The sequence below is a fragment of the Phacochoerus africanus genome, chromosome 10 (genome assembly GCF_016906955.1).
Source record: "Phacochoerus africanus isolate WHEZ1 chromosome 10, ROS_Pafr_v1, whole genome shotgun sequence".
NCBI lineage: Eukaryota > Metazoa > Chordata > Mammalia > Artiodactyla > Suidae > Phacochoerus > Phacochoerus africanus.
Genome location: NC_062553.1, coordinates 87583778 through 87608513, shown reverse-complemented (window position 1 = coordinate 87608513; position 24736 = coordinate 87583778). Strand labels below are relative to the sequence as shown.

The 24736-nt window shown below is 38.3% G+C and overlaps 1 protein-coding gene across 3 annotated transcripts in view; it reads left to right on the top strand.

Moving 5' to 3' along the window:
* NAA15 (N-alpha-acetyltransferase 15, NatA auxiliary subunit) overlaps positions 1 to 24736 on the top strand; it is an 82687-nt gene that overhangs the window by 50254 nt on the left and 7697 nt on the right. For 2 of the 3 annotated variants that reach the window (XM_047799054.1, XM_047799055.1), the window contains exons 15-17: positions 11142 to 11335; positions 17412 to 17520; positions 19422 to 19520. In XM_047799054.1, the coding sequence (XP_047655010.1) occupies positions 11142 to 11335; positions 17412 to 17520; positions 19422 to 19520 (402 nt within the window). Of the gene's footprint in view, positions 1 to 11141; positions 11336 to 17411; positions 17521 to 19421; positions 19521 to 24736 lie in introns of those variants that run through there. The other variant, XM_047799056.1, reaches the window with a different exon arrangement.

Below are 24736 nucleotides of genomic sequence, written 5' to 3'. Positions count from 1 at the left end.
TGAGGCCACGGATCAAATCCATATCATCATGGATACTAATCAGATTCATTTCTGCTGAGCTGTGATGGGAACTCCCTGTATATGTGTATTTTTATGTTTTGGTGTAATATATATTTTTTCCTGAGCTTTTTGTTAAGCATCTTATGGGAAACTGTTATACATACTTTAGAAAATGATGATGACCATTTTGTGAATTTCTCTCAGCAGCAAATACTGTTTAGTCTTTGACAGGTCAAGTGAGAATTTAATTTGTAATGATTACCTTCTAAGGAGTTGAATTTCATGAATTTTACATTTAATATCTGGTTTACCCAATAGTATAAATTGTTACCTACTATACTATACTAATTTTATATCAGTGTTAGAATGCTACATTAGTCTTGGCCACCAGTATATCTAGTTATTTCTCTCTTTAATAGTAATATATAATTAACTTACTAGAAGATAATTATTATTTGAATATTAAAACTCAGTTTGGAATCAAGCCAGTAAAATTTAGCCTAGTGGTTTATCATTTGACCAATTTTAACATGCCATTTTTTATAGCAGGATGTCAGAATGTGTGGGGAGAAGTCTTCCTTAGATAATTATTTGGGAAAGGATCTCATAATAAAAGTGATCAGGCATGTAGAAAGATATATATTTTTTTTTGACATTTTGTCTTTTTGGGGCCACACCCAGGGTATATGGAGTTCCCAGGCTAGGGATCGAATTGGAGCTATAGCTGCTGTTCTACGCCACAGCCATGCCACATCCAAGCCGCATCTGTGACCTATACCACAGCTCGCAGCAACATTGGATCCTTAATCCACTGAGCGAGGCCAGGAATTGAACCTGTGTCTTCATGGATACTAGTCAGATTTGTTTCTGCTGAGCCACAGTGGGAACTCCTAGAAAGATACTGTTTGTCCAGATATTTTGTGGCTTATTCATGGCAAAATGTTACAGGAGTTAGAGCATTAAAATGTGTCAGACTTTTATTTTTTCTTCAGTCCTGGATTTGTTTCTCTTCTGAGGTTATGAAGGTTTCTATATCCTTCCTCTTGCTGAAGACCTTTGGATCTTTGATAATTTGTTATTAAATTTTACTTCCTATTGCCTGAGAACAATTTAGAACTTTCTAAGGTCACACATTGAAACCCTTATACAGATTTCATTTGAAACTCTACCTATTGCTGCTTCTTCAAGTACAGAGAAAATGCCAGTGAGAATCTAGGTGACAATTTATAATCGAAGCTGAGAGCTGTGATCTTCTGGCTTCTTTTGTTTACTTTCCTGTTCATTCTTCTTGCCTTCCGCCTCTTCTTCAAATTATGCATATGGTACACAATTAACTCTTATATGAGGTTGAAACAACTCAGAAAAATACCTAACAAATGTGAAAATACCATTTCACTTTTCTCCTACCCAAAGGTTATCTCCTTTCAAAGAGCTATCCTTATGAAATGTTCACTTTCCTTTGTGCAGTTACCATTCTCAGTGTTTTATGCACACATTTCAAGGTGGTTCTTTGTGGTTGTTTTGTTTCATTTCATTTTACTTTTTTAGCCCATAACTGAAATTTACACTTTTCCCCCTTCATTTTATAGTATTGCTCCATGTTTGGGTGCAGCTGAATGTCATCATTAATCATTGTAATGGCTCTGTAGGAGGAATATGTTTGGGTTGGTTTGTTTTTTCCTATTTACTATTATAGTGCTACAGTAAATGTCCTGTACATCATTATGCACATATTTATTTGCATGGGTTATTAAAAGTAGAGATTGCTGGGTTAGAGAATATGAAAGTTGTGTAAAATTGCTTTCCATAAAATGTTCGTCAGGTTTTTTTTTTTTTTTTTGTCTTTTTCTTTTTAGGGCTGCACCCACGCCACATGGAGGTTCCCACGATACGGGGTTGAATAGGAGTTGTAACCGCTGGCCTATGCCACAGCCACAGCAACACAGGATCTGAGCCGTGTCTGTGATCTACACCACAGCTCATGGCAACTTGGGATCCTTAACCCACTGAGTGAGGCCAGGGATCAAACCCACATCCTCGTGGATGCTAGTCAGGTTCATTAACCGCTGGGCCATGAGGGGAACTCCAAAATATTTACCAGTTTTTATTGCCACTGACACTGTATTCACTGTATTGAGATTATCTTTTGTTGCTAACACTGAATGTTACCCATCCTTTACACTTTGGTACTTAGAGAGCAAAACATATAATTTATAATTTCTAAATTTTTTTTCCTCTTTTTTTGCTTTTTAGGGCTGCACCCACAGCAAATGAAAGTTCCCAGGCTAGGGGTTGAATCAGAGCTGTAGCTTCTTTTGGCTTACTCCACAGCCACAGCAGTGCAGGATCTGAGCCATGTCTGCAACCTACCCTGAAGGTCATGGCATCCTTAACCCACTGAGCTGAGCCAGGGATCAAACTTATGTCTTCATGGATACTAGTCAGGTTCGTTACTCCTGAGCCACGATGGGAACTCCTGTAATTACTAGATTTTTAAGAGTGGAACATCTGTATATGTGGCCTTTGGGTTTCTTCTGTGAGTTGCGTGTTCATATCTTTTGCCCATTTTATTTTATGGGGTTTTTGCGGGGGGGGGGGAGGTGTTTGGGCTGTACCTGAAGCATATGGATGTTCCTGGGTCAGGTATTGAATCTGAGCCACAAATGCAACCTCTACCACAGTTGCGGCAATGTTGGATCCTTAACCCACTGTGCCACAGTAGGAACTCCTTGCTCATTTTATTTTGAAATTTCTTGGTTTGTGGTTCTGTACATATTCAGGGCTTTAATCTTTATTTATGTGTTGCAGATATTGTCTTCCTGTCACTTAGATCTTAACTTTATTTATGGTTGGTATCTTTTGTTTTCTGAAAGTTTTTATTTTTATGAGTTAAAAAACTTTTTAGTCTTTTATGGCTTTCAGGTCTTGCTTAGAAAGACGTCTTCAAAATATAAAATATATTTGCAGATGTCTTTTATGTTTTCTTATATTTGTTTTGTTATTTTTACTTTTGACTGTTTAATCATCTAGAGATAATTTTTACATGTGGGGGTGGAGGGTGGCTTTTTTATCCCCAGATAGACTGCTCACCCCTAAATAGTACTTATTGAATCGGTCTTCCACGTTCGTGTTTTAAAATGTCATCATATTTAAAAATTCGCTTTTATTATGAGCTAAACTCTGAAAAAAATATTGTGGTAGATTGTGGGCATGTTGTCTTAATATATATTAAAACAAAGAGATATACTAAAACTATTATGTATTGACCTCAGTATACAGGTTTCTGTTCTTACCCATTTTTCTCTTAATCTAATACTATGTCTTTAAATTTTTTTTGATTTACATGTTAATTTTTGCAACTGTAGAATTAGTTGGTTTTCCAGAAGTTTTCTTTTGGAGTTCTAATATGAATTGCATTTAACATACAGATTGTTATCTAGGGATTGGGAAATCTTAAACAGTATTCAGTATTCAGCCTTTGCATACTAAAATGCATGTATCTCCTATTTATTTTATTTTATTGTCTTTTTTTTAAGGGCTGCACCTGTGGCATATGGAGGTTCCCAGGCTAGGTTTCAAATCAGAGCTATAGCTGCTAGCCTATGGCACAACCATGGCAACATCATATCCGAACCGAGTCTGCAACTTACATCACACACAGCTCACACAACGCCAGCTCCTTAACCCACTGAATGAGACCAGGGATCGAACCTTCGTGAATGCATACCTATTTCCGCTGAGCCATGATGGAAATGCCTATTTATTTTTTAGTGTAATTGTTGTCTTATAACTTTAGCAAATTTTCTGTCAGTATCATCCCTACATGCCCCCTTTCTGCATTATAATATTCCAAGTGAATATTAATGTAGTTTTTGTATGTCAAATTGGTATACTTGTTGAATGTTGTAATAGGTTTAGTAGTTTTTTCAGTTCATTTAAAATTTTTTTCTATGGGAATTCCTGTTGTGGCGCAGCAGAAGCAAATCCGACTAGGAACCATGAGGTTGTGGGTTTGATCCCTGGCCTTGCTCAGTGGGTTAAGGATCTGGCGTTGCTGTGGCTGTGGTGTAGTCTGGCAGCTACAACTCCGATTGGACCCCTAACCTGGGAACCTCCATATGCCAAGGGTGCGGCCCTAAAAAGACAAAAGATAAAAAAAAAATTTTGTTTTTCTATGGAGGCCATTATATTAATTTGTGAACAGTTTCTTTAAATATTTTCTACCCATGCTTTATTGTGTAGGTTAGGGTTGTTAAAACAGTGCTGATTAATAGGAACAGTAGTTTGTTTTTATCTTTTCAGTAAACTTAGAAGCCTTTATTTTTTTTTTATTTTTTATTTTATTTTATTTTATTTTTTTTTGTCTTTTTGCTATTTCTTTGGGCCGCTCCCACGGCATATGGAGGTTCCCAGGCTAGGGGTCAAATCGGAGCTGTAGCCACCGGCCTACGCCAGAGCCACAGCAACGCAGGATCCGAGCCGCGTCTGCAACCTACACCACAGCTCACGGCAACGCCGGATCGTTAACCCACTGAGCAAGGGCAGGGACCGAACCTGCCACCTCATGGTTCCTAGTCGGATTCGTTAACCACTGAGCCATGACGGGAACTCCCATGACCTTAGAAGCCTTTATATCGCTGCTAGATTTCTTTTTTGGCAGCAGGGGCTCACCCACAGCATATGGAGATTCCTTGGCTAGGAGTCCAATCAGAGCTGTAGCTGCCAGCCTATATCACAGCCATAGCAACGAAGGATCTGAGCCATGTCTGCCACCTACACCACAGCTTAGGGCAACACTGGGTCCTTAACCCCACTGAGCAAGGCCGGGGATCTAACCTGTATCCTCATAGATGCTAGTCGGATTTGTTAACCGCTGAGCCACAACAGGAACTCCAGATTTCTTTTATTTTGCCTTCTTATGTGTATGTTAGTTTGACTGGGTAGAGTAGTCTAGATTAAGATGTTATTTTTTGTGTATACACATATATACATTCATATATATACACACAGACTTCTAAAAAGAAGATAATGCAGCATAGTAGAATTTTCCTTTCACTCCTCCTAAGCTAAAATTCTGAGCCTCTATTATATTCAATAGTACTAGCTAATTTATGTAAAGCTGAAACTGTGCTTATCAAGATAATTGTTGTTAAGGGATATATGATTTGAACTCTTAATTTCTGTATTAATTTTCTATATGGTTATTCCTTTCTCTATTTTTGTATGGTAATAATTATGAACTGACTTGAGTTCTTTTAAGGCAGTGGCATGTGGTATAGAATAGGCTCACAAACTAGCCCGTGGGCCAAATCCATACTGTAGTTTGTTTTGGTAAATGAAATTTTATGGACCTACCTCAGCCCATTCTTTACACGTTATCTATTGCTGTTTTCATGCTGCAGCAGCTGAGCTTAGTTACAACAGAGACCTATGACTTTCGAGGCCAAAAAATATTTTGTATCTCACCTGTTGCGGAAAAAGGTTTGCTGACTCCTGGTGTAGCATGGTGAAAAGAAAGCCTGGCCTAGACTTCAGAGTCAGAGTGAAATGTATTGACATCCTTGCTGTGCCTTTTACTATTACTCAGATCATTATTTTTCCTCTGAAAGCTCTGTTTTCTGATATATAAAATAGTATTACACTCTAATCTATGAGGTTGTCAAGATTGTTAAATAAAATAATCTATATGTTGTATCTAGTCTTGTAGTAAGCATGCAAGTGGTAGCAGTTATTTTACAAATCATTAAAAGGTCAGAATTTATGTGACCACTCAGGCCGTAGTTTTGTGTTTCTAAGATGTAATTTTTAGTTCTTGTTTGAAATTCTTTTTAAGGAATTCTTTACCAGCAAAAAGAGAAACAGGTATGGGAGTTCCTGTCATGGCTCAGCGGAAACAAATCTGACTAGTATCCATGAGGATGCGAGTTTGATCCCTGGCCTCGCTCAATGCGTTAAGGATCCAGCGTTGCCATGAGCTGTGGTGTGGGTCACAGACAGGGCTTGGATCCCGAGTTGCTGTGGTCGTGGTGTAGGACCCTAGCCTGGGAACTTCCATGTGCCATAGGTACAGCCCTAAAAAGCAAAAAAAAAAGAGAGAGATAAATAGGTATGTATTTGTTTTTAATCTATTGGTTGTTATCTGTTGCTGCCTAATCAATTTTAGCAGCTTAAAACAACCATTCACATAGGTGGTTCCATAGAAGAATCTAGGTGCTTCTGGCTCTGGGTGTCATAGGTTGTAATTAAGATATTGGCTGGAGCTCCTGTCATCTTAAGACTTGTCTTGGGATGGAGTATCCATTTCCCAGATGGCTCACTCACACGGCTCTTCAGTCTCTCCTGAGGATTTCTTGAGTTCCTAAAGACATGGTAGCGAGAGAGCAGAGGAAGCCACATCACCTTTAATGTTCTCTCTCTCTCTCTCTGTTTTTTGTTTTTGTTTTTGGCCATGCTTGGGATGTGTAGAAACCTGAGCCACTACAGTGACCACGCCAGCTTCTTAACCGGCTGTACCACAAGGGAACTCCCAAATGTTCTCTTCTGTAGACATAACATCCTGTCTTACTTTCTCCACATTTTAATTGGAGAAGTGGGTCACCAGATACAACATATACTTGAGTGGGGAAGAAAATCAAAGAATTTTTTGACATATTTTTATTTATTTATTTTTTGCTTTTTAGGGCAGGACCTGTAGCTTATGGAAATTCCCAGGCTAGGGGTTGAATTGAAGCTGCAGTTGCCAGCCTATACCATGCCCACAGCAAGGCCAGATCTGAGCTATGTCTGTGACCTACACCACAGCTTGTAGCAATGCCTGATCCTTAAACCACTGATGGAGGCCAGGGATCGAATCCACATCCTCATTGTTACTAGTCAAGTTCATTACTGATAAGCCACAACAAAACTCCTTGTTGGACATTTTAAAATTTTTTATTTTTTATGTTTTATTTTTATTTTTTACTCTGAATTTTATTACAATTATAGTTGTACAGCAATCATCACAACCCAATTTTATAATATTTCCATCCCAAGCCCCCAGCCCATCCCCCACTTCCCAACCTGTTTCCTTTGGTAACCATAAGTTTTTCAAAGTCTGTGAGTCAGTTTCTATTCTGCAAACAAGTTCACTGTATCCTTTTTTTAAGATTCCACATAGAAGTGATAGCATATGATGTTGGTGTCTCACTGAATAACTTCACTTAGCACGATAACTTCTGGGTCCATCCATGTTGCTGCAAATGCCATTATTTCTTTCCTTTTAATGGTTGAGTAATATTCCATTATGTATATGTACCACATCTTCTATATCTACTCCTCTGTCCATGGACATTTAGGTTGCTTCCATGTCTTGGCTATTGTATGCATTGTTGCAATGAACATTGGAGTACATGGGTCATTTCAAGTCATGGTTTTCTCTGGATAGATGACGAGGAGTGGGTTTGCTGGATCAAATGGTAATTCTATTTTTAGTTTTTTGAGGAATCTCCATACTGTTTTCCATAGTAGTTGCACCAATTTACATTCCCACCAACAGTGTAAGAAGGTCCTCTTTTCTCCACACCCTCTCCAGCATTTAATGTTTGTAGACTTTTTGATGATAGCCATTCTGGCTGGTGTGAGGGTATTTCATAGTGGTTTTGATTTGCATTTCTCTAATAATTAGTGATGTTGAACATCTTTTCATGTGTTTTTGGCCATCTGTATTGGACATATTTTTTTTTTATTTTATTTTCTGTCTCTGTCTTTTCTAGGGCTGCACCAGCAGCATATGGAGGTTCCCAGGCAAGAGCCACAGCAACATGGGATCCAAACCACATCTGTGACCTACACCATAGCTCACTGCAATGCCGGATCCTTAACCCACTGAGCAAGGCCAGGGATTGAATTGGCAACCTCATGGTTCCCAGTTGGATTCATTAAACACTGAGCCATGACAGGAACTCCATGTATTGGACATATTTTTAAATGCCATGTTCTGCATTCTGGACATAAAGTATTTTGTTTTATTTATTTGTTTATGGCCAAACCCATGGCATATGGAAGTTCCCAGGCTGGGGACTGAATCCAGGCCACAGCTATGGCAACACCCAATGCTTTAATGCATCGCACTGGGCCAGGGATCGAACCAGCTCCTCCACAGTGACCCAAGCTGCTTCAGTGAGATTCTTAGCCCACTCTACCACATTGAGAACTCCTGGACATCAAGTATCTACATTATTCTTTTTTTTTCTCCTGGTCTTTTGTATTTTGAGAGCTGCGCTTGCAGCATATGGAGGTCCCCAGGCCAGGGGTCCAATCGGGGCTACAGCTGCCAGTCTACACCAGAGCCACAGCAATGCCAGATCCGAGCCGCGTCTGTGACCTACACCACAGCTCACGGCAATGCCGGATCCTTAACTCACTGAGTGAGGCCAGGGATTGAACTGGCAACCTATGGTTCCTAGTTGGATTTGTTTCCATTGCGCCATGACGGGAACTCCCTACATTATTCTTACATGTAGAATATACTTGCCCCTCACAAAGCCTCCTAAAGTTTCATCCCATTATAGCATTAGCCCAAAATCCAAATGTGAATGAGGTACAGATGCTAACAAGATTTCTTGAATTATGTTTTTTTTTTTTCCCCCCGTGGCGTGCCTCAACTTGATGCGGAATCTCAGTTCCGAGACCAGGGATTGAACCCAGGTTACAGCAGTGAAATAATTGATTCCTAACCACCAGGCCAAGGATCCCCCCACCCCATCTTTTTTATTTCTGAGACTTTTTTTGATATGGTTCCTTTTTTTTTTTTTTTTTTCTTTTCTCAGCTGCAGCCAAGGCATGTGGAAGATTCCTAAGGCAGGGGTCAAATCAGAGCCACGGCTGCAGTAGCACTGGATCCTTAAGCCACTGTACCAGTCTGGGGATCAAACCTCCGCTTCCATAGAGACGATGCTGGATCATTAACCCGCTGAGCCACAGTGGGAATGCCTAAATAGGGTTCTTTAGTGTAGCTCTTCAAGTAGAGTTCTTTTTCTTATGTAATCCTGTGAACTAAAACAAATTATCTGCCAACTACATATTGAGTATAAAGTGGTGGGAGAGGAATAGAGCACCCACCCATTTTCGTTTAAAAAGGATTGGTGAGGGGGAATGGGAGACATAACAGGAGCTACTGGTTTATATCAATTTTTAAGTCCATTTGCGTACAGATTAGCAGTCCTTTGATGACTGAAGATCCAGGAGAAATTCCTGGCTCTGCCCTCTGGGTTCTTTGATCTACCTTCTGAATCCTTTTTTTTTTTTTTTCCTTTTCTTTTCTTTTGGTTCTGAAAGTTTAGCATTTGTTGGAACGGAGTAGTTTTTTAATCTACTTCCAAAATTTGGGGAGTGTTAAGACCTCTTTTCATTTTATTCTGTCTGTTCCTTTCAGTCCAAGTTTGCTCTGTTTCTGCCATTATCATTTTCTTTAAAACTTTATGGATCTTTTGTGAATCTTACTGAAATCCACATGCACAAGTATCTTTTTTGTGCTTTTGCTGAGAGGACAAAAGTTTCTTCCAAGTTTTTAAGAAGGTCAGTTTTGTAGCTGAGCGGGTCTATGAATCATATGCTTAAAATTTTTAAGAGAAACTTTTGTTTGATTAGTAACACCATTTTTCTGAATTCTGAGCCTTAAGAAAAGATTTTGTTTTGGCTGTGCCCATGGCATGAAGAAGTTTCTAGGCTGGGGATTGAACCCATACCACAGCAGTGACATTCTTTTAGTTAAAAGTAAGTCCAGGAGTTCCCGTCGTGGCGCAGTGGTTAACGAATCCGACTAGGAACCATGAGGTTGCGGGTTCGGTCCCTGCCCTTGCTCAGTGGGTTAACGATCTGGCGTTGCCATGAGCCGTGGTGTAGGTTGCAGACGCGGCTCGGATCCCGTGTTGCTGTGGCTCTGGCGTAGGCTGGTGGCTACAGCTCCGATTGGACCCCTAGTCTGGGAACCTCCATATGCCGTGGGAGCGGCCCAAGAAATAGCAAAAAAGACAAAAAAAAAAGTAAGTCCAGCCCACAGTTAAGGGCAGCGAAATAGGCTGTACTTTTTTAAGGGAAGAATTTGTGGACATATCTTAAAATTATCACAGTGCTAGTGTATTTTAGCATGACTTTTTTCATTTCTTACTATTAACAAGTGTTTTCCAAATAAATACTGATTGAACATAGCTTTCAGATTTATTGCTTCAAGTTTAAACACTACAGACTTTTCACTTTATTATGGTATATTTATCAGTGATTCTAGTCTTTCTTTGAGACATTCTATGGTTTGTACCTCAAGGGATATTAATTTTTATGTCAAATTTTTAACTTATTGTATGTTTTTATACAGTATCCCTTAAATGAATATTTGAGTGTCTTCTCTGTCTTTTGGTATGTTGCTGGGCTCTGACAATACAAAGGTTAAGAGTGAAACAAGGTGTCTGCAGTCTAAAAGAGAAACAGCTGTATGTATAAACAAAGTATCGTGGCACGCAGAATATATGAGGCGTAGTGGCAGTACTGTTTGACAAGATGAGAGAAGGTGTCCCTAGGAGAAAGCATAGTACAGTGCTGTAGAGATAGGAAACAGCATGTTATGGGCTGAGAATGGAAGCAAGGAGTTTACTGCTGCTCTTGTGCTTTGCTGTGGTTGCCACAATAGTTCACTTGATTTCAGAAATTTGGGGCGGGCGGGCGCCGGGGGTGGGGAGGAGTTCCCATCATGGTTCAGCAGAAGTGAATCTGACTAGTATCCATGAGGATGCAGGTTCAATCCTTGGCCTTGCTCAGTGGGTTAAGGATTCAGCATTGCTTTGAGCTGTGATGTGGGTCCCAGACGTGGCTCAGATCTGGCGTGGCTATGTTGTAGGCTGGTGGCTACAGCTCCAATTTGACCCCTAGCCTGGGAACTCAATATGCCATGGGGGTGGCCCTAAAAAGACCAAAAAAAAAATTTTTTTTTGAAGAGGTTAATGTTTTTTATCAAATGTGACACTATTAAAAGGTACACAGAGGCACATGAACATGTGCACCATGAAATTTTTTAATGGATGTTTGTACGAGACTATTACATAGTAGTAATTGATTATCATTTATTGGGTTAACATGTTGATAATTTTATTAACACTTATTGCTTACAGCAAACATGTCTGACAAAGAGCTAAAGAAGCTACGTAATAAACAAAGAAGAGCTCAAAAGAAAGCCCAGATAGAGGAAGAGAAAAAAAATGCAGAAAAAGAAAAGCAGCAGAGAAATCAGAAAAAGAAGAAAGATGATGATGATGAGGAAATTGGAGGTCCAAAAGAAGAACTTATCCCTGAGAAACTGGCCAAGGTACTTGAGTAATGTTTAGCACAATTAAGTAAAATTTCATGACCATTCTATTGTCATCTTTTACAGTCTTAGCCAGTTTGATTAGAGATCTTAGAGTATAAAATCATTTTAATTTTTAGCTTTCTTTTTTTTCTTTCCCTTTCTCCTTCTCTCCCTCTCTCTCTCTTTTTTTTTTTTTTCTGATTGCATTTCACATTTAAAACTTAAAATAATGCCACAGGTGGCTGTAACAAAAAGAAAAAAACTTGAGATAATGATTCTGATCCAGTGAAATCTAGTATGATGTACTGGAAAGTTTTGGCTTTTGAGTCATTCTGATCTGGGACTACACATTAGCTCTTAAACTTCACTGTGTATCTTGGACACTTTGTCTAACCTCTCTGATGGTTTTCTCAACAATAAAATGGGACCAGGAAAAATCCCTATAGGCAGAGATGTTAGGACTAGAGAAAATATATGTATAAAGAATGTAGTGTGGGCGTTTCCATTCTGGCTCAGTGAGTTGAGAACCCAGCTAGTATCCACGAGGATGCAGGTTCAGTCCTGGCCTCAGCTCAGTGTTAAGGATCTGGCGTTGCTGCAAGCTGCAATGTAGGTTGCAGAAGTGGCTCGGAACCTGCGTTGCTGTGGCTGTTGCGTAGGCTTCAGGTGCAGCTCCAATTCGACCCCTAGCCCAGGAACTGCCATCTGCCACCAGGTTTGGCCCTAAAAAGAAAAAAAAAGAATGTAGTGTCTGTTATGAATGGCGCAACATTCAACTTTTTATATCTAGCCTAAATTGAGCTTGTAAAAAGTGAGTTCTGGGAGTTCCCGCCGTGACTCAGTGGTTAACAAATCTGACTGGGAACCATGAGTTTTCGGGTTCGATCCCTGCCCTTGCTCAGTGGGTTAAGGATCCAGCGTTGCCTTGAGCTGTGGTGTAGGTTGCAGGTGCGGCTCGGATCCCTCATTGCTGTGGCTGTGGTGTAGGCTGGCAGCTGCAGCTCCGATTAGACCCCTAGCCTGGGAACCTCTATATGCCGTGGGAGCGGCCCTAGAAAAGACAAGAAAAAAAAAAAAAAGAGAGTTCTGTATGTATATCTCTTGACTCATGTTGTCTTTTTATAGTATTTCTTTGTTTTACTCAGTATTTTAACCTAATACCTTAAAAGTCCCCCAATTTTTCCCTTAAGCCAAAAAATCTTATCTGCCATTTTTAACTATTAAGCTGAAACTAAGGCATTCATTGTCATGTGAATCATTTTGATTAGTAACATACCTATGCACTTTTCTTGTGGTCCTGACACCCTCCTACTCCATGTACAAGTAATTGTATGATTTATTATGGTAAAGCAATATAGTAAGCATACTGCTCTAGAGTTCAGTTTTAGGCTTACTAGTAATTCAAAATTCGAAATCATTGGTTGCTATATAACTAAGGAACAATGTAATACCTAACAAGTAGAATTGGAAAATATTTTTAGAATTATACCAGCGCGGATAGATAAGAATATCTCATGGCAATATTGCTATTTGAGAACTGTAGATAAATGTAGCTTGGAAATTTCACAAAGATATATTGACAATAATTGTATACTTTATTTTATTTTATTTTTATTTATTTATATTTTGTCTTTTCTAGGGCCGCTCCCATGGCATATGGAATTCCCAGGCTAGGGGTCTAATCGGAGCTGTAGCCACCGGGCCTACACCACAGCTCACAGCAACACAGGATCCTTAACCCACTGAGCAAGGCCAGGGATCGAACCCGCAACCTCATGGTTCCTAGTCGGATTCATTAACCACTGCGTCGTGATGGGAACTCCAATAATTGTATACTTTTTAGGAACAAAGATAATGCCTTATTATTGATGTCGAGAGTTTATTGGCAGCATATATAGGGGTGTGAAGAAGCACAGAAATTTGACCTTTCAGGCCTCATGGAGAATTGCACAGTTACTTGGAGAAAATATCAACTTAAGGGGCCTTCCATCTTTATACCTCAGCTATTATCTTATTACCACTTTTACCATTATCACTGACTGCCTGCCATCATCATTCTTTTGACTTGCTTGCTTTCTGTCCCATGACTTTACTTAATGACTTTTTTCTTGTGATTCTTCCTGTCTTGCATTATAATTCTTAAAGAGAGGATCTGTTTGGATTTAGTTACTGTGTAATAAGGAGGACTCTGGAGAGAATTCTTGTACCCAGGGCTTCTTAGACACTTTTGGTGCTTGCTTTGTGTTTAACCTGTCTTTTAGGTCAGATGTCAAGTTGTAGTCTAATCATTTATAGCTAGAGGGTTGTAGAGTCTCAGAACAAAATAATGCCTACAGAAAGTGCTTCTGGGAGTTCCCACTGTGGCACAGTGGGTTACAAATTTTGACGTGGTTTGGGTTGCTGTAAAGCTATGGATTTGATCCCTAGCCTGGCACAGTGGGTTAAAGAATCTGGCATTACCACAATTGCGGCTTAGGTTGCAGCTGTGGCATGGATTCAGCCCCTGGCCCATATTTTTTTGGATATGCCATGGGCGTGGCGGTAAAAAGAAGAAAAGTGCTTCTGACTGCTTTATTTGGAAGAATCCTAGTGGAAAGCACCAGTTTCATGGACTGCTCTTCAGTATGTGCTGTTCTTATCTGTTAGGCATAGAACACCTTTCTCTTCCTAGGATGTCTGCCTGGAAGATGCCCCCATCTAATAGCACACACACTCAGCCAAATTCCAATCTGATGGCAAGGCCACATTACACCAAGCTGACATAATCAGGAGTGGCGTTGTAGTCTGTTTAAAAAAGTGCCTGCCAATTCTGGATCTATAATCCGTAGTTGCTTTTTTGTGATCCTGTATTTCATCATTCTTCCACTTAGTAAATGATAAATTTGGCTCACTAGTTCAGGATAATTTAAATAATAAAAGCATTGTTAAATTAAGGAGAAAAGGGAAATTGGAGGAAGTTTAGTGAGTTTAATATTGAGTTAACTGAATATAAATGTAAAAGTTTGGTGAAATCTGTATTGCTTGTTTCTCCAACTTACCATGAGACAGCAGTTGGTAGTTGATATTTATGAGTTCTCTCATGCACCATCCATCCTATGTTCCTCCTTGCCTTTAATTGGCATTCATCTCGACTGGATTTTTTTTTTCCTATTATGCACACACATATTCCTCACCAAAGGTAGTAACTGCTTAGTATCCTGTCTGTATGGTGTTCATTAGTTTTAAGTTTTTTGTTGCTGTGTTAGGTGTATAGGGAGGCTATACTCCTATACAACATGTGTTAACCCTCCAATTAGATTTAAATTTAGTTGATAAATTTTAAAATTGCATATGAAAAAAATGCCCTTGTAAATGTTTTAAATTGCCCATCAACACAGTGCAGTCCCATTCTACATTTTTTTTTGTAAGGGCAGCACCCATGGCATATGGAGGTTCCAAGGCTAGGGGTCAAATCAGAGCCACAACGGCCAGCCTACACCACAGCCACAGCACACAGCAGTGCGGGATCCAAGCCGTGTCTGTGACCTACACCACAGCTCACAGCAACACTGGATCCTTAACCTGCTGAGCAAGGCCAGGGATTGAACCTGCATCCTCATGGATGCTAGTCAGATTCATTTCTGCTGAGCCACGACAAGAACTCCCCTACATTCTTAACTTAGGTAAATTCATATCTTCTTGACTGGATAGATTTTTTTTTGGTGGGGGGATACGTACTGCTAGCAGTTCCATTCATTATTCCTCTCAGTGAACATAGGACCCCACCTGAGTTTGAGGTGGGGGAAGGAATGACTGCCATTTGTTTAGTCCATCTCAGTTCTTGTGTGCCTCTCACAGTGTGACTGTCATGCTACAGTGATTGCAATTTTGGTACTTAAATGAATGGGTTTTGTACATATAATGAAAACTAGTGATACTATGTATTCATATCTATATTTATGTGTCTGTCTTTATAACTTTAGGGATTTCAAGGGTAGTTTTGACTTTTTATCTTAAAGCACTGATTATAGAACATTATATGCTCTTTATATAATCCTCGACTGCATTATGTATATATAAATGTATATTATGTATATATTATATACTATATATTATGTCATATATATTATGTATATAATATAATTAGCTTTATTGTGGTTATGTACATATATTTAAACACTTAGATTTAGCTTGACAAAAATCTTACCTATTAGAGGCACACAGAAACATATGGGGATGGGAAATCAGATCTCCTTTGGGGGCATGTGTTTTCATTTATTAGAATTGCAGACAGAATTAACTTTTTTCTTTTCTCTTTCCAAATTCAAATACCTGATTTTGGTAAATATACTTGTAATGATTCAACTTCCCAGTATCCTTTTTTGTTTGCATTTTATAATAATAGTAGCTGTATCTCCCTGTAGTAAATTATCCTGGTCAATACCAGGACATCATTTCAGTGTATACCCCTTGAGGAATTACTTTTTTGGGAGTTCTTGTACTGGCTCAGTTCCCTGGCCTGGGAACTTCCATATGCCACGGTTGTAGCCCTAAAAAGCAAAAAAAAAAAAAAAAAAAAAAGAAGAAGTGTTTGTTTGCGTTTTTAGGGCTGAACCCTCAGCATGTGGAAGTTCTCAGGCTAGGGGTCAAATCAGAGCTGTAGCCACTGGCCTATGCGACAGCCACAGCAGTGTAGGATCTGAGCCGCGTCTGCGATCTACACCACAGGCCATGGCAACACCAGATCCTTAACCCACTGAACGAGGCCAGGGATCGAACCCACAACCTCATAGATACCAGTTGGATTACCAGCTCAGTTACTGCTGAGCCACAGTGGGAACTATGGAGAAATGGAAAGTGTGGCAAATTTTAGGTTCCAGTTCTCTACCCCTGTTTTCTCCTTTATCTTTTGATAACAAGAGATAAACAGGGCCCCTGTTTTCTCCTTTATCTTTTGATAGCTATAGCTGTTAGAGTGAGTGATAGTGCCATATATTGATTTCTGGTTTGGAGCATATATCCCTAAGAAAAATGACTAGCTGCTTTACATACTAGTACAAGGTAAGTCCTGCAGACACACCTCTTGCTTAACTTGGTTTTGTTTGTTTTTAATGCCATTAAATAATTTCCTGGTCAGAATCTTTGTTGGTGAAACCACCATTACTGAACTGGCAGGCATGTTGGACAAATATGGCATACTCGAATTCCATTGGGATAAATTGTTATTGCCTCCATAATGAGAGAAGGTGAATAAAGAACCCAGATGTTCAGTGCCTTTCAAATAGATATAGTGGTATGCTGTACCCCCAACTCAGTCTATAGAGAATAGTCTTGTCTACTCAGTCTAGGAGTAGAACAAGAGCACAATTATGCAGTGACCATTACACTTGCACAGTAGTGATTACAGGTATGTAATTAATATGTTTATATAATTAATAAAGGGTGTGTAGAGACAGAATTCTATAAATTAAAACTTTTCAGATGATATCAGTAGTATGGCATTTGAATAAATACAGATTTCTATAGAATTTGTAGTGGAAAAAATCAATCAAAATGGATATGGTACTGTTTTTAATTTTTTAATTAGTCATTTATTTTTGGCTGCCCATGGCATGTAGAAGTTCCTGGGCCAGGGATCAAACCTATGCCACAAGCAGTGACCCAAGCTGCTACAGTGACACCACCAGATCCTTAACCCACTGTGCCATAGGAGAACTCTTGTACTATTTTTTGGTACTTTCTACATTCATTCATTCTTTAATATTGTCTATTGTTCTTAGCTCTCTTCGTCTTATTTCATATCCCTTCTCTATCTTTTTTTCTCCTTGGCTATCTTAGCTGTTTTCTTACCGTCTTTCTTTTGCTGGCTCTGGTTCTACTTTGTCTTCTTTACTTGTTCAATAGTTTCTGTCCAGAAATAATCTATAATCTCTGCAGTTAAAAACCAGTGAAGAGTTCAAAATCCTTTTCCTTTAGATTACAGGAGTATAAAACATGACAGTGTATTTCTGGGTAACTGGTAAGTGATTTTTACCCAAAAAAGTGTTATTAAGACTAAATTCACATCCCCCCAAAATCTTGCTTCCATTTGTATAATGTCTTTTATTTTTGTTAGGTTGAAACTCCATTGGAAGAAGCTATTAAATTTTTAACTCCGTTGAAGAACTTGGTGAAGAACAAGATAGAAACTCATCTTTTTGCCTTTGAGATTTACTTTAGGAAAGGTAGGCAATTAGGGTATAGTGGCCCTGCTAAAACTCATCACTGTATTTCTTAGATGTAGTCAGCCAACTCTCACAGCCTCACCACTCTAGGGTATTTTGGCAAATGCCAGTGCAGCTTCCACACAGAAATGCCTGCTATATACCACATGTTGTGGGGAAGTACAGTGATAAGATTCTCTCTTCTAGGACATTCGGACCAAAAATAGATGTATATAATATATAACTAGGATTATATACATGTATGGATAAAATTTAGTTAATACATATAGATCTTAGAAGAGTTCCTAGTACACAGTAAGCATTAAATAAATGTCAGCTATTAGCCATTGTTATAAATAGACGATGTGATGTTTGAGGTATATCTTAGGAAAAAAAGGCCATATTTCTAAAAGAAAAGATCATAGAAGGGAAGAGTATCTATTAAGAAAATACAAGTGTGTGTAAATAATGTCTGTATTGCCTGAGCCAGGTAAAGGATAAATGAAGGTCTTGGTTGCCAGATTTAGAATTCTTTTAGACTATGTATAATAGATACTAAGAATATTTTATGGTATTGAATTGATGTAATCCAAAAGTGGTTTGTTGAAAAGAAAGTATTATCTCTGAGTTAATACATATTGAAGGAAAGGGAACTGGTAAGATCTGACAGAAAGTTACTACTATAAATAGTGTTAACTGTCCAACTAAAAGATAATAAAATGGTGCCTCTCTATTCATTTAAAAAATCATGTTTATCAAATGTCAAGGAAAGATTGCTATATATAACATTGTTTCAAAATGGAATTCAAAACTAACTATAGTTAAATTTTCATCTTATTAAGATAGTTTTATTGAGTATTAAAATAGAAAAGTAGCTAGGAAGAAAATAGATCAGTTTGAGAGATTAAAATATTTTCATGCATATTTTTTATTTTCCACAACGATTATAATTTAGAACATTAGAAGAAACAGTCCGGTAGTTTTAAAATTTTTAACAGTTAATACAACTCTCTTTTAAGCAAATATTCTTAGATAGAACTCCACAGGATGAAATGCAAAGGCCGTTCTGCTTTAAGTGGGGAGAGGCAATCTAAATTCCATTCAATTGGCTTCTTTGCTGTGTACTAACCTCTGAGTCACTCTCCAGCATTTGGGCTCCATTTCCTCAGTATGAAATGGGTAATAACAAAGGACATGGCAGTATTTGTACCTTTCTGAGTTAAGGGAAAAGGAATTGTCAGAGGTGCTTAGGGGTTTGAATTTTGATATTTGCAGAATTGTGCCAAATTAGGGAAATCTTAAAGAGGTGTATGAGACTTGGAAATGTGGTGAGTAATTGGGTACAATTTTCCATTCATCAGATGGAGACAGTACTGAAGGCTGGGAAACATGGGAGAGAGGGTGAAAGGATAGTTTAGAGAAAGGTTAGAAAATGACTAAAAACATAACCTTGGTGAGTACTCTGCCTTTTGAGGGGGAAGAAGAGTCAGGAATTTACTGGAGAGGTACAGTTAGGTAGAAGGGAAACCATTTCACATGTCACAACATACAAGAAAGGCAATTGTTTTAAGCATAAACAATGAGGTTTTCTGAGTAATGGGAAAAATTTATTTATTTAACTAAATAATGGAGGTTAGGAAAGGAAATGGCTTCCAAGTTTTTTTGTTTATATGGCATTAGTTCAAATAATGTTGAATGCTGTCTAAATTTTTCATGCTTAATAAAACTTTTTTCTTAATGTTACGCGGAAAATGTTAGCTAATATTACGAATCTGAGGAAATCATTTGCTTCAGTCATATGTTGGAGTTTAGATGTCATTGACTCTAAATGAGTTTTTCTATTTGTAAGGTATTAATTAGTCCTCCAGAGGAGGGCATCTCTTTTTATAAAATGATCGAAATATATCTTTTTCTTTTTATAGAAAAGTTTCTTTTGATGCTACAATCAGTAAAGAGGGCATTTGCTATTGATTCTAGTCATCCCTGGCTTCATGAATGTATGATTCGACTCTTTAGTACTGGTATGTTTTTGTTTTCCATTACTTAAGTATTTGACTACAGTAGTGATAGTAAACTTTGTTAAGTGATTTGTACAAGTTTATCATAAACTCAGTCATTTTAAAGCTGTCATAAATTAAATTAGCTGAGGGAAAAAGCAGGGTTCTTTCCTTTGTAACGAAAGTCTTTAAGACTAGAAATGTTACCTCATTTTTGACATAGAATCATTCAGTCCAAATATTTCAGAATTACCTTTGTTTCTGTTTCTAAAAAATGCATCACATTTCATTATGTGAAACTCCTTTTTTTTTTGTCTTTTGTCTTTTTTAGGGCCGCACCTGCGGCATATGGAGGTTCCCAGGCTAGGGGTCTAATCAGAGCTATAGCTGCCGGCCTACGCCAGAGCCACAGCAACGCAGGATCCGAGCCACGTCTGCCACCCACTGAGTGAGGCCAGGGATCGAACCTAAAACCTCATGGTTCCTAGTTGATTCATTTCCACTGTGCCACAACAGGAACTCCTCATTATGTGAAACTTCTTAGTAACTTGTTCTAAAATCAAAGCGTCTCTTTGAAATTGATGAGTTATCCCCTTGTTTATCTGTCTTTAGTAGTTATTTCAGTCATAAAATTTTTGTTAGTAAATATAGGTTAAAAAGAACTTTAAAACAATATTCTTCTCATATATTTTGACAGTAAGATCCATATACTAGTTTTAATAAGCAGTAAAACTAGAATTTTAGAAAATGAAAAGTGAAATTTCATGCTCATTTTCTCATTTTATAGTTGAGAAATTTGGGACCCTGAAAGACTTAATTATTTATTCAAGATAACATCAATAATTAATAGTGAAGCAGAGATGAGAGCCCAGGTCATCATATTGTTCTACTACAAGAGCTTTAAATTTAGAATAAAATACTCCTGTAGTAAAGTAGTGTTGTTTTTGTTTTGATTTTTAAGTGACTGATAAGGAAAGTTTGAATCTTTAATAGAATAATCTACAGACTTTGGAAGTACTATTAAATTAGCTATCTCATTGCTAAATACTTAGCCCCATATGAACCTGTACATTATATAAACCTATGTCATTATATGTGAGATTAAACCCAGCATCCCAGTTATTCTTTTGGAAAATGCTAAATTGCCCCAATTAAGAACATTGTTTTAACTGATAAGAAAAAGTAAAGCCTTATTTAAATTACATTTATACTCGTCAAAAAATGATTCCTGTTACAAAAACTAAATCAAAGAATTTTTCCCCTCAATTTAAAAAAAATTCTGAAAGTAGGAGTTCCTATTGTGGTTCAACAGGTTAAGAACCCAACTAGTATCCATGAGGATGCAGGTTCAATCCCCGGCTTTGCTAAGTGGGTTAAGGATCTGGTGTTGCCACAGGCTGCAGTGTAGGTTGCAGTGGCCTGAAACTGGTGTTGCTATGGCTTGGGGTAGGCTGGGAGCTGCAGCTCTGATTCCACCCCGGTCTGGGAATTTCCATATGCTATGAGTGTGACCCTAAAAAGGGGGAAAAAATCTGAAAGTAATTATATAACCACAGTATGGAAAACAGAAGAAATAATTGCTGTGTTTAGAAAAAAAAAATCATTTCTTTCTAGTCTCTTTTTGTATTAAAAAAAAATCTTTGAAATTATGACCCAGAAAATTATGGCTAGAAATAAAAGTCTTTATTTAATTCATTCTCAGTTAGAATGGAGTACCTTTAAACTATTTTCAATATACATACTTTGTTTTTATATAATCAGTTCTTTCCTGAAAGGTAATAAAATAATACATATAAATTTTATAGAGTTAGAGACTTTACTTTGAAATATAAATTGACATATTTGGGCTTATTTGCTTGTAATGAGTATATGGTTTAATGAAGTATGACTATTTTCTTGCAACAGTTATTTCAGAAAATTAAAATGCTCATGGACTTTAAAGAAACAAAAGCAGGAGTTCCCATCATGGCACAGCAGAAACGAATCTGATTAGGAACCATGAGGTTGCGGGTTCGATCCCTGGCCTCACTCAGTGGGTTAAGGATCCAGCGTTGCCATGAGCTGTGGTGTAGGTCGCAGACACACCTCCGATCCGATGTTTCTGTGGCTGTGGTGTCGGCCGGCAGCGGCAGTTCCGATTGGACCCCTCGCTTGGGAACCTCCATGTGCCTTGGGTGTGGCCCTAAAAAGACAAAAGAAAAAAGAAATAAAGGCAAAATGCTCCTGACATTAAAAGTTAGACTTAATGATGGCGACCCCCCTGTGGCGAAATAGGTTAAAAATCCAACTGCAATGGTTCGGGTCAATGTGGAGGCGAGGGTTCAGTCCCTGGCCCGGCTCAGTGGGTTAAAGGATCTAGTTGTGGTGTAGGTCACAGCTGCAACTTGTATTCAGTCTCTGGCTTGGGAGCTTACATATGCTCTGGTTTCAGTCATAGGAAGAAAATACATTAAAAAAAGAATTATTGAATGGAGACAGTGTTAGCTATGGCTATAGCTCTAGGTGTTTAGCTGACATCATTGTCAGGAAGATTTACAAAGTGATCCTTATTTTGACTAAATTTAGGCACCTTTGTTACTATGCCCCACAGGTTTCCTATAAATAATGCACTTAGTACTTTAAGAAAAGATTTGACTTTGAAGTAACTTTTCAGGAACACATTGGTCATGCTGTTATGTTGTAGTAACTCCTTTACAAAGAAATCCTCTCAGGAGTTCCCATCTGGCTCAGTGGAAACAAATCTGACTAGCATCCATGAGGACACAGCTTCCATCCCTGGCCTCAGCTCAGTGGGTTAAGGATGTGGCGTTGCCATGAGCTGTGGTGTAGGTCACAGACATGGCTCAGATCCTGCGTTGCTGTGGCTGTGGTGTAGGCCGGCAGCTGCAGCTCCAATTTGACCCCTAGCCTGGGAACCTCCATAAGTCAAAGTTTGGCCCTAAAAAGCAAAAAAGAAAGAAATCCTCACAAGGAACACCTTTTGGGTCAGTTTGGAGGAAAAACAATACCTCCACACTTTATCAGTTTTGAATGTTCATTTTAGGATGATTTGGGTTTCTTCCAAATCTCCAGAATGTTTTTATACTACCAATGTAAATAATAGTTGTTCCATGAAGATGTTTACTATATAGGATGCTTCATCTCCCCTTTTTAATTAGGAGCATGGCATTATACCTTTCAGGGTTTTTGTTTGTTTGTTTGTTTAGTGAGGCAATTAAGTGTTTATTTAAAAAGAGAGGAGAGAGAAGATAAGGTGCAGAGAGAAAATATAGGCACAGGCAGGCTGGGTTGGGTGGGGATGGAAAGGTAGAGAGAAAGAGCAAGAGAGGAAGAGAGCAACATGTGCTTTGGAGGTTGTTTAAATTACTTGCAGGAGAGCAATCCTTCGGGCTTCCTCTGGCCAGTCATCTTACTTTATCTGGCTTTGGCCTGACTTAGGGTCCTGCCCTCAGAATGGATTTTAGCACTCTGGTTTTTCACTTAAAAAAATGTAGGACTTAAAGCAATTTAAATTATATTTTTGGTCAGTGCTAAGTAAAAGGAGCTTAGGTATTCAGTTGCTTTCTTATTCACTTACATGTGTATATTCCCTTATATGCTTTTAAAATTGGTATTATTTGGTCACCTTGATCTACAGTGAATCTTGCACCATTTTTTTCTCTTACTGGTACAAAGTCATTTCTTCCTTTTTTTGTTTTTGTTTTTTTAGGGCCGCACCTGTGGCATGTCTAAGTTCTCAGGCTAGGAGTAAAATCGGCACTGCAGCTGCTGGCCTACACCAGAGCCACAGCAACACCAGATCTGAGCCGCATCTGACACACACCACAGCTCACAGCAACACTGGATCCTTAACCCACTGAGCAAGGCCAGGGATCGAACCCCCAACCTCATGGTTCCTAGTCAGATTCATCTCCTCTGTGCCACGATGGGAACTCCTATTTTTCTTGATTCATTACTCGGACTTATTGTATCATATAAGATAATTATGTAATCTGAGTTTTTTCCTTTTTGCTTTCTTGAGACAGTATTTTTTGGTTAGTTTTTATTACTTGCAAAGGAGTTTTTGATTGACTCTCCCTGTACCTCCCACCTTTACCTCCCATATTAGTCTTTAGCAATAAAAGGTTATCTAATAAATCTTTGGCATTTGGAGTTGCTCCTTTCCTTAAAGGTACAGGTGAAACTTTGTTATACAGAATTCCATAGGACAGTCTAAATTTTACTGCAGTAGAATTGATGGATGGACGGGTGGTCTTTTTTTCTTTTTAGGGCCACACCCATGGCACACAGAGCTTCTCAGGCTAGGGGTCCAGTAGGAGCTGTAGCCACTGGCCTATGCCACAGCCATAGCAACAGCAACACAGAATCCGAGCCGTCTCTGTGACGTACAACCACTGCCCACGGCAACACTGGATCCTTAACCCACTGAGCAAAGCCAGGGAATCAAATTGGTGACCTCATGAATGCTAGTTGGTTTTGTTAACTGCTGAGCCACGACGGGAACTCTGATGGATTGTAATTAATATCTTTCTGGAAATTACAGTTCCAATATACATGATTTAGGGGAGAAACCTGAGCCAGAAACAGTTTGTGAATTAGTAGAGAGATGTTTTTGGAAACAGTCTTTTTTTTATCTGTTAAACAAAGAATTGCTTTATTAACATAAATTATTATCACAAAAAAAGAAAACAACTATTAATTGATGTTGGATTTTTAAAAATATTTCCTCTTTATACATCCCAAACACAAGAGATATATATATTTATTTGTTTTTAATTATACGGGCTTTTTATTTTTTTAAAGTTTTGATTTTTTTGGGTAAATTGTTTAATCTGAGGAAAACAAGCTAATGAAAGTAATGAAAAAACATGAAAAGTGTAGTTTGCAACTGTGACCAATTATAATATAAACTATACTTTCCTATCTGCATATAATGTGTCCTGAAAGCATTTCAGGCAAACCAGTAAGGCCAACAGAAATAACATGGTTTATAGAGGACCTCTGTTTGTTGACATAATGTTGGCTGTAATTTGCTATAACCTTTTTTTAACAATTTTTCTTCCAGTTCTCTTTGTATTCCCTCTCCCTGCCCCTGGATGACAATATTGATAAATTGCCAAATCCAAGTTGAAAGTTCAGCCATAATGGCCATTAAGCTATATTCTTTAATTGGTAGCTCATTTATTTGAACTACCCGGTTCTACAGAATGATAGAAGAAATGCTGTTCAATCTACAAAAG